The 10,843-nt window shown below is 42.9% G+C and overlaps 1 protein-coding gene across 1 annotated transcript; it reads right to left on the bottom strand.

The window, feature by feature from the left end:
- Positions 1-5,586: 5,586 nt before the first annotated feature.
- B3GNT9 (UDP-GlcNAc:betaGal beta-1,3-N-acetylglucosaminyltransferase 9) lies at positions 5,587-6,856 on the bottom strand. The gene has a single exon (XM_070952898.1). The coding sequence runs from the start codon at positions 6,832-6,834 to the stop codon at positions 5,587-5,589; it is 1,248 nt and encodes a 415-aa protein (XP_070808999.1). The 5' UTR covers positions 6,835-6,856.
- Positions 6,857-10,843: the final 3,987 nt, after the last annotated feature.

Genomic DNA, 10,843 nt, shown 5'->3' with positions numbered 1-10,843 from the left:
TATCTAAAAGGAAAAAAAAATAAATGATAAATGGTCTCGCTTTTCTTTCGATCGTAACCCTTTTTACAACAGCGGAGAGAATTTTTTAAAAAAAGACTGCATAGAGAGAAGTTTATAATTTTATCCCATTTTTTTTAATATTTTGGTGTAGCAACTGGTGATATAAATTATAGATGATTTTTGTGAGAGTTTTAAAACTGTGTGTAAATACAGATCTTTGTAAATACCAAAAACAAAAAAAAAACATTTTGTAATTTTAATTCTGTGTACAGAATTAAAGCATGTGTATAAATTTATCCACAAATGAGGAATAGGGAGTTTCAGAGTGTTAAAAAAAGTTACGAATCCTGGACCGGTAGCAGGATAAATGTTGTGTGAGTTTGCTGTAAATTTGTGTGCGTGTGTGTTTGTGCCCCTCCTTTTTGTCATTCAGTCCTCTATACACTGTTGGACTAATAAATAAATAAATAAATCAAGGAAGCCCCCATTGGGCTAACGGGAAGAAATGGTTTAGGATTTACCTTTATTCTTAAATGTTTCTCCAAATCCTGTTTTTCCTTGGACAGTTGCTTGCTGAGAAATTTTCTTTTCTTATCCCGTGAATTTGTGTTTTCATAATTCTCCTGTAAATTCTCTGAAATGCGTTAACATCTAAGCATGTACCTTAAGAGGACAAATAAACAAGACTCAGTTGCTGGATTTAGCTACAGTGGCTGAATATATATATGTACTTTGCAATAAAATGAGTCGGTCTTGGATTTATCTTCCCATCCAGATCTTGCAGAAGGTGGTGAAACCTTTCAGAGTTACCTTGTAAAGTAGATTACCATATTTTTCGGACTATAAGACGCACCGGAGTATAAGACACACCAAGATTTCGAAGAGGTAAACAAGGAAAACATGGGCCCTGCAGGGGGTTTGGCTGGGGAGGGCAAAAACGCCCCCATTTTCCCCAAAAACGGGCCCGTTTTTGGCCTCCCAAACTCCCCACGTGTTGCATTTTTGCCCTCCCCAGACCCCAGGAATACTCTGCAGGCCTCCCAAACTCTCTGCAGGCCCCGTTTTTGCGAAAAACGGGCCTGTTTTTGTTGAAAACGGGACGCTCAGGGCAGGGTTTTGGGAGGCCAAAAATGGCTGTATTCAGTGTATAAGACGCACCAACATTTCCACCCTCTTTTGGGGAGGTGGGGAAAGTGCGTCTTATACTCCGAAAAGTAGGTTGTAAGAGATTTTGGGTGAGTAATCTTTGTGCAGTGCTTAAAGGTAAGTTTCTTTAAGGCCAGGAATCCGTTCTGTAAGCTGGTGTGTGTTCTCTACAGGTAGTCCTTGATTCACAACTTTTCATTTAGCCTACCAAGTAAATCACAATTCCAGTATGTTCCAATCTCCCTCCCTGCCTCTCTCCCTCTGTGTCTCTCTCTGTCTCTTTCTCCATCTCTGCCTCTCTCTCTTTCTCTCTCTCTTTCTGTCTCTCCCTCTCTCTCCTTCTCCCTCTGTCTCTCTCTCTGTCTCTCTCTCTGTCTGTCTCTCTCCTTCTCCCTCTGTCTCTCTCTCTGTGTGTCTCTGTCTCTTTCTGCCTCTCTCTCTCTCTCTCTGTCTCTTTCTCCCTCTATGCCTCTCTCTCTCTCTGTCTCTTTCTCCCTCTATGCCTCTCCCTTTCTGCCTCTCTCTCTGCCTCTCTCTCTCTGTGCCTCTCTCTCTCTCTCTGTCTCTTTCTCCCTCTCTGCCTCTTTCTCTCTGTATCTTTCTCCCTCTCTGTCTCTCTCTCTCTGTGTCTCTCTCTCCCTCTCTGCCTCTCTCTCTCTCTGTCTCTTTCTCCCTCTCTGCCTCTTTCTCTCTGCCTCTTTCTGCCTCTCTCTCTCTGTCTCTTTCTCCCTCTCTGCCTCTCTCTCTCTCTGTCTCTTTCTGCCTCTCTCTCTCTCTCTGTGTCTCTTTCTCCCTCTCTGCCTTTCTCTCTGTCTCTTTCTCCCTCTCTGCCTCTTTCTCTCTGTGTCTTTCTCCCTCTCTGCCTCTCTCTCTCTCTCTCTGTCTCTTTCTCCCTCTCTCTCTCTCTGTGTGTCTCTTTCTCCCTCTCTGCCTTTCTCTCTGTCTCTTTCTCCCTCTCTGCCTCTTTCTCTCTGTGTCTTTCTCCCTCTCTGCCTCTCTCTCTCTCTCTCTCTCTCTCTCTCTGTCTCTTTCTCCCTCTCTCTCTCTGTGCTTCTCTCTCTCTTTCTGCCTCTCTCTCTGTCTCTTTCTCCCTCTCTGCCTCTTTCTCTCTGCCTCTTTCTCTCTGTCTCTTTTTCCCTCTCTGTCTCTCTCTCTGCGTGTGTCTCTTTCTCCCTCTCTGCCTCTCTCTCTCTGCCTCTCTCTCTCTGTGCCTCTCTCTCTCTCTCTCTCTCTTTCTTCCTTTCTGCCTCTCTCTCTCTCTATTTGTCTCTGTCTCTCTCTCTCTCTCACACACACACACACACACATGGTGAGCTCCAAGTTCCCTTCCAGCCCTATGATTCTGTATTCTCACCGTACCTTCCTAAATTACCACCGTATACTGAATCCTAACCATAGCTTGTTTCTTTTGGTGCACAGATTCATAGCAACCAGGTTGTGTGAACTGGATATAAGTATTTACAGTCATAAAGATTATAAAATTATTGCTTTCTTGCACAGATTGCCATTTTTCTCCCTCCTGAAGTACAGTAGTTGGTTAGGCTAGCTGTGAAAAGAGTAAAATGTTTTTCTCTTTCTCTAACATTTATTTCTCTGGACAAATGCTCTCAATCAGCACAACATAATAATAATCTTGTCTGTTCTTTCTTAATTTGAAACATATCCCCCCCCCTGCGGTAAAATCATCAAATGATGTGATCTGACTTACAAATGTTGATTTTAACTTTCTGACTTCTTTCCCCACAAAATACTGGTGAAATCAGGTTTTCCAAGGCTAACTTGGAAACTTCTTTTAAAGTTTTTTCCCCTTTTTGTTATGTGCAAATCAAAGCAAAAAATCATATTCCTTAAAGGAATCTGATCAGAGGGATCTGGAAAATAAACGGAGCGTGATGATTTTTTCCACTGTAATTTAATTTTCCTAAGGTTTTTTTTTTTTTTCCTGACTCACAAACACAGAAACAGTAAATTTGAACAGTGTCTATTAGATCATTTTAAAAAAAAAGCTCCCATCTTCAGGAGCAAATTCAGGAAGGAAAAAAGATGATTAGTTTTCTTCAGTTGTATGCTGCCAACCAACAACTTCATCATAAATCTAAAATAATCTATAAAAAAAAGAAGAAAAGGAAACCACAATATATTAAATTGCCAATTAAAAAAAATTAAATCAGTTTGGCTAGTCTAAAGAAAGGAAGAATTAGGGGTGACAGGATAGCAGGATTCCAGTATTTGAGAGGCTGCCACAAAGAAGATGGGGGTCAAATTATTCTCCAAAGTACCAGAAGGCAAGAGAAGAAGCAACGGATGGAAACTAATCAAGGAGAGAAGCAACCTGGAATTAAGGAGAAACTTCCTAACAGTGAGGACAATTAACCAGTGGAACAGCTTGCCACCAGAAATTGGGGGTGCTCCATCATTGGAGGCTTTTAAGAAGAGACTGGACAGTCACTTATCTGAAATAGCATAGGTTCTCCTGCTTAGGCAAGGGGCTGGACTAGAAGACCTCCAAGGTCCCTCCCAGCTCTATTCTATTCAAAGTAAAATAGGACTAATCCAGGCAGTTGTCAGGAGTCGTGGCTGTTGAAAACTCCTGCAAAGTGATGATTGTAAAACTTTGGTTAAAGTTTTGTTCCATCTGCTGTGCACCATTACCCGGGGGTGGGGGGTGGGGGTGGGGGTAGCTCCCCTCAATATGATAAATAACCTCCATTAAAAATGTTGCCCTTGCTGGTGAAATAAGTAAGTTCTTGGGGAATTTTGTCTTGCTTTTGCAGCATGCAGAACTGCCCAAGGAAGAACTAGAACTGATCTCGAGCTGGATCTAGAATTGACCACTCTCTTGAAAGCTCAAGGTGCTCAGTTAAAGTAAGGGCTTAGACCATCACCATCGTAAGTGCATAGAGGGCAGTTGTAGGAAGCAAGTTGTCCCTTCCTTCCTTCCTTCCTTCCTTCCTTCCTTCCTTCCTTCCTTCCTTCCTTCCCAAGTTTTCCTTCCTTCCCTCCCAAGTTTTCCTTCCCTCTCCCCTCCTTCCTTCCTTCCTTCCAAGTTTTCCTTCCCTCCCCTCCTTCCTTCCTTCAATCCCTCCCTCCCAAGTTTTCCTTCCTCCTTCCCTCCTCCTTCCTTCCTTCACTCCCTCCCTCTTAAGTTTTCTTTCCTCCTTCCCTCCTCCTTTCTTCCTTCACTCCCTCCCAAGTTTTCCTCCCTCCTTCCTTCCTTCCCTCCCTCCCACCCATGTTTTCCTTCCTTCCCCCTCCTTCCTTCACTCCCTCCCTCTTAAGTTTTCTTTCCTCCTTCCCTCCTTTCTTCCTTCACTCCCTCCCTCTTAAGTTTTCCTTCCTCCTTCCCTCCTTCCTTCCTTCACTCCCTCCCTCTTAAGTTTTCTTTCCTCCTTCCCTCCTTTCTTCCTTCACTCCCTCCCTCTTAAGTTTTCCTTCCATCCTCCTCCTTCCTTCCTTCACTCCCTCCCTCCCTTCCTGCGGCAAAAGATGCCTGTTTAACCCTGGGTCTTTTCCCCAAGGACAGCATTGCAAGCTTACGAAATAAATTACGTTGGACACTATAAAGTACTACAGATAGTCCTTGACTTACAACAGTTGGTTTAATGACCGTTCAAAGTTATAATGGCATTGAAAAAAAATAGACCCATGACCATTTTTCACACAACCATGGCCGAATCAAATTTCAGATGCTTTGACAGTTGACTCACATGACAGTTGCAGTGTCCCAGGGTCATGTGATCACTTTTTGTGACCCTCTGGCAAGCCAAGTCCCTGGGGAAGAAGCCAGGTTCTCTTAACAGCCGTGGTACTAACTTCCCAACTGCAGTGATTCATTTAACAGCCGTGGCAAGGAAAGTTGTAAAATGGGGCAAAACTCACTCAACGATCTCACTTAGCAACACAAACATTGGACTTAATTGTGGCCATATGTCTAGGACTACCTCTACAGTAGCAGCAGGCTCATTGAAAAACAAACCAGCTAGTGTGATGGGTGAAAAAATGTCATCAAACAAGTGCATTTTCCAGATATCCAATTCTGGGCATTTTCTGACGATGGTCTTGCCTTTAAAAGTGTCACCAGAAGGACATCCTATGAAGAAAACTAGTTGGGGAAGAAGAGCTTCGACGAGTTCAAATTATTAGGTGACTTCATGTCTGGCATTGTCTATAAAAGATGAACTAAGATGGTTGCGTTTAAATATCTCACCCTAAAAAAGCCACACTAGATAACCCTCAAGAACATCTTCAACAGAACTGAACCAGGTCAGTTGAAGACCTAACATCTGCCTTCACGCAACCTGGTAAGCTTGATTAGAGTCAACCTTGGTTTATTGGTTTGTGGGTTAGAACATGGTTTCCGCTGGAGTGTACCAGGTGGACTCCGAAAAAACGAATAATTCAACATCCTTGTGTAAACCCAGCCATGGTGTCCACCAGCCCTTAGGCACCATAATTTTTGGCAGTGTCTTTAATCGTCTTCTTCCATCGGAAAGCTTTCCTGATTTGCTTGTTCTGGGTGCAAGAGAGCCGTGGGTTGTGGAGGAGATTCCACATTAGCCAGATTTCAGCTATCTTCAGACCATGGACCACCATGAGATCTTTGTAGAAACAAGGATCAAAAGTCTGCAGGTTGGGAGCTGCAGAAGGTTTGATTATTCCAAAAGTCTTGAACCCTTCGTGCAAGACGGGCTTCAGGTTGATCCGTTGCAAGCACATGCCCAAGAAGACGTCATCAATTGGGAAGAGTTCCACTTGGGTGCAAGCTTGGGCAAGTTTCTTCAAGGTGCTGATGGATAACAAGAACCCACCACCCCCGGCATAGGCTGGATACATACCTAGCCCATACATTGTGTTTGGAATGTAGTACTTGCTTTTTCGGATTCGGATCGGTTGTGCATTGTAGATGATGTCCCCGACGAAGAGGTCCTCGGAAGGATTGCAGCTTTCCAGGAAGTTGACAATGTTCTCCATGTTGACGAAAACATCAGCATCTCCTTTGAATATGAACTTGGTCCTGGAACAAAACTCATCGGCCCAGCTTAGGAAATGTATCTCTTTCAAGGTCAAGTTGAAGAAAGTATCCAGAAAGTCCCACAACAAAATGTCCCGGTACAATTGGCTCTCTTGACGGATCAGAATTTCCCAAGTTGGCAGCGTCGTCTTGTTCTTTGGAACTCCTAGGAGGAAAACTCTTTGGACCTGCATCCCGTTCACCAGACCTTCTCTCCCCCATGTTTTGCGTACAATCTCACGGTGGTCGAACTCCTCGACCAGCGATTTTATGGCGACGAGCAAAAAAGGCCTCTCTGAGCTTCTCATGCACTTCTTCGGCTGATTAATGAGAAGGTTGAATTTCCTGTTGTCCTTGTTCCTTAGGTAAAGTCTAAAATCAAAGGTGGAATGAGTCGGGAGGGCCGGATGGGTGACTTGGTCTTCCTGGCTTTCCAATGTGGCATCTTTCATAGGTGAGATAATTCTAGGCTCCGATGTGTGAATCTCGACATTTGACTCTTTCTGGAAAACAGGAACTTGGAAAACCCTGTGAGTTGCGGTTGATGTCTTCTTCACACCTTCTGCTTTTTCTTCTCTGTGGGACGTGTGGCCCAGCTGGGAATAGAACATGGTGAAAAGAGCTACCACCAGGCAAAGTGTGCAGATAGCATCGCTCCTGAGTTGAACTCTCATCATTTCCAGGAATTTCAAAGAAATATCCAATGTAGCACTAGGGGAAATGTTTGCTGGCGAGGTCCATCTGCAAATACAGACACTGTAGGTTAGTACAAGCTTTGCCACATCATTCAGAATCTCAAAAATGTCCTCCACTCAGGACAGGGATATTAATCATAACTTCATAATAATTCATTAAATGTACTATATATCAGTGGTGGGTGCACGCGCAGCCCCGTTGCGAACTGGTAGTAAAGGTAGGTAGAACTCACCCCTGCTGTATATGCCCAGAGACTTTGAGCTAAATTAGCAACAATCTTCTATATATATATAAAAATGGCTGTATGTGTGTATGTTCCAGCATAACTCTGGAACGCCTTGAGTAATTTCAACCAAATTTGCTACACAGATGACTTACTCTCTGGAAAAAAATACTGGGGGGGGAGGGGTAAGACACCCCTAACGCCGCTCGGGGTGTGTGTCCTGTTAAGATACAACCTGTTGTGCCTTAAAATGGCTTCTACTGTACTGCCTTAAAGTGGCTTCTACTATGCAGCATAGTGGAGTTGCCATAGTAATGGCTTCATAGTACTCCACAAGGGGGCTCCCTTTGGTAAGGGGGAAAATCCAACATTAGAAATTACGTTTGGTCAAACATTTTTAACTAATTTAATTCTCGCCGAAATCAGGGCTCAGGGTGAAGTTGCGCTTCCTGTCTAATACAGGATTGGGATAAATAAATACCCAGGCAACGCCGGGTTATCAGCTAGTAACTTAATAAAGCCTGTTTCATTTTTTAAACACAGTTCAAGTTCATGTTTCAGTTAGAGTTAGACAGTTCATATATCCTCATTTACCTCTCTGAGCATTCAGTGGATAGTAGAGAAAACAAGCCAGACCAAACTCATCCAATGGTTACTACCACTGTCTGATCATTGGGAAGCAGTACAATACTACTGTTTGCAATTACTGTTTGCAATACTAGCTGCCTGCAATTACTGCGAGTTCAGTTCTCACCAGGCTCAAGGTTGACTCAGCCTTCCATCCTTCCGAGGTAGGTAAAATGAGGACCCAGTTTGTGGGGACAATAAACTGACTTTGTATAAAATAGAACACCGCTTAGGGGAGGCCAAAAGCCCTACTAAGCAGGTATATACAAAAGTATGAAGGCTATTGCTTAAAAGCATTGTAAGCCGCCCTGAGTCTCCGGAGAAGGGCGGCATATAAATCAAACTAATAAATAAATAATACATAAATAAATTATCCACAGCACTAAATACATGATACCAAAGTGATGTAGAAAACAGTCTTGAGGAACAGGAAGAATAGCCACAACAACACAACAGTCAGATACAGGAAATTCTTGAACTACAACAATAATGAAGCAGGGGTGAAATGCTCCCAGTTTGGACCGGATCGCCCGATCTGGTAGCGATGGCGCCGGGTGGTTCGGAGAACCGGTAGCAAAAGTCCCTGCACCCCCTCCCCCATGCCCAGCTGAGCCGCACAATCATCCGAGGCTTTTTTTTTTTTTTTTACTTTTAAAAGCATTTTTTCTACAACCTCTTCCGACGAAAAAATGCTTTTAAAAGTAAAAAGAAAAAAGCATCTGATGATCGCGCGGCTCAGCTGGGATTGTCAGAGGCTTTTCAAAGCATTTTTTTCTGCAACCTCTTGGCCAAAGTGGTGGTAAAAAAAAATGCTTTGAAAAGTCTCTGACGATCCCAGCTGAGTTGCCTGATCGGCAGAGAGGCTTTTCAAAGCATTAGAAAAAATGCTTTGAAAAGTTAAAAAAAAAAAAAAAGTTGGCCACGCCCACCCCAGTCACATTACCCCACCACCACCAAGCCACGCCCGCAGAACTGGTAGTAACAGATTTTACATTTCACCCCTGTAATGAAGCCTGTCTTAACACATGAGCAAGTCATTAAGCAAGTGTGGTACTGACAAGTGTGAACGTGTCATAAATGCAAACACTGCAGTAGTTAAGCAAACCCATTGCATCCTGTGAGTAGCGTGATGCAAAGGGCAAAGACATTTTATGAGGTCCCTTGCCAAGCAAGAGAGCAAGTCCCTTGATTAAAGACAGCTGGCTGCAGCCTGATATAAAAAATGGCTCTGACCCATGGATCCTTTGTTGGGATCAATTTCTGCTTCTTGCAAGATGTTCATGAGGATTCAGCTTGGGAAATTTTGACCGCTAGGCTGTCTTGACAGTCCCTGATCTGGATCTTGAAATCTTGGATTAAATTTGGACTGTTCTTCTGCGCACTCCTGTCAAAAGCAAGTCATTCAGGCAAGCTTCTTCCGGAGACTCTCTTTTGGTTAGCATTCCTTCTTTGCAGTGATTTCCTTGACCTTGAGTGAACTGCTAATTTCCATAGCAATTTTGTGTGTGAGTGTGTAATTGAAACCAAAAAGAGTACAGAGCCACTTCTGTACCTTAATGTCTACATCCCATTGGCCTCTGTGGTTGCTTTTAAGAACAATCTTCAAGAGAGGAGCAGCTTTCACTCCTCAGAATTGGATCTGAGGAGGTTATAGATTAACAGAGTTGGAAGGGACCTTGGAGGTCATCTAGTCCAACCCCCCACCCAAGCAGGAGACCCTACACCATTTCTGACAGATGGCAGTCCAGTCTCTTCTTGAAAGCTTCCAGGGATGAAGCTCCCACAACTTCTGGAGGCAACTTCTGTTCCATGGGTTGATTGTTCTAAGTGTCAGAAAATTTCTCCTTATTTCCAGATTGAATCTCTCCTTGTTCAGTTTCCATCCATTGTTCCTGACTCTAGGTTCCTGACTCTAAAAGGTTTTTTGGCAGAAAGATGGCGCTGAGCTCCTGGTTGATGCTATCACCATCCCATGACTTAGAAGCCAAAAAAGGAAAGTCAGAATCTGCTTTGTCTGAACTGGATTGAGAAGCTATCGTTCCTCAAGCCTCATTTATCTCTGAATGTCTTGGTGGACTTCTTCTTCTGGGAGTTGAAGTCCCCACATCTTTTTTTTTTTCGGGGTAAAGTTTTTTTTTTATTTTTAAAACATACATCAATATCATCAATATCCTTGCATGGACAGTGTGGCATCTTGAGTGTCATTCATTTTGATACAAAACCAATATTAATACAAGTAGTACTTAGCTGCCAGCTGCCTGCAATTACAGCGAATTCAAATTCACCAGGCTCAAGGTTGACTCAGCCTTCCATCCTTTCGAGGTAGGTAAAATGAGGACCCGGATTGTGGGGGCAATAAGCTGACTTTATATAAAAAAGAACACCGCTTAGGGGGGGCCAAAAGCCTTACTAAGCAGGTATATACAAAAGTATGAAGGCTATTGCTTAATGCATTGTAAGCCGCCCTGAGTCTCTGGAAAAGGGCGGCATATAAATCGAACCAATAAATAAATAAGTAAGTAAGTAAAAATTACTACATTGGTCAAACTTACTTGGTCTAATGTTATACATATTCATATCAGCACATATTCCTTCGTTTTTCAATTATTCAATATTCGCTACATCCTTCTAATAGTCATAACATTATTCTTGAGCATATCTGATAACACCATTTTTCAATCTGATAATACCATTTTTCAATCTAATCTTAACCTCTAACATTCACTTTAAATGTGTTATGCAAAAATGCGTGTAACAATATTCCCCCTGTTTCTAATTTCTTAATCTTGGGCTGCCTGCATATTAGACAATTGTATTAACCTCTGAGCCACAAGTTCTCCTCCCTTTATCAGCTTGAGCCAGGGGAGAGATTAAGTGTTTTTCTGTCGGAGCACCTGGTCTACCCTAATATGGGAAGGAGCATACTGGTTCCCTTTCGCCTTTCAGCTCCAGTCCAGGAGCCCTCAAACAGTCACATTCATGACAAACCATTTTATACCAAATATATACTGCTCAAAAAAATAAAGGGAACACAAGCAGAAGACATCCGAGATCTGAATGAATGAAATAGCCTTATTAAATACTTTGTTCGTTTCATACAGTAGTTTTGTGTTCCCTTTAGTTGTTTGAGCAGTGTATAA

Source organism: Pituophis catenifer, unplaced genomic scaffold (assembly GCF_029215685.1).
Source record: "Pituophis catenifer annectens isolate HBS135680 unplaced genomic scaffold, rPitCat1.0.hap2 SCAF_13, whole genome shotgun sequence".
NCBI classification, from domain to species: domain Eukaryota; kingdom Metazoa; phylum Chordata; class Lepidosauria; order Squamata; family Colubridae; genus Pituophis; species Pituophis catenifer.
Note: the sequence above shows the minus strand (reverse complement) of the source record. Positions and strands in the feature narration are given on the sequence as shown.

Bases quoted from the DNA above. Each gene is read 5' to 3' on its own strand.
- B3GNT9 (XM_070952898.1), bottom strand. From the start codon at position 6,834: ATGATGAGAGTTCAACTCAGGAGCGATGCTATCTGCACACTTTGCCTG.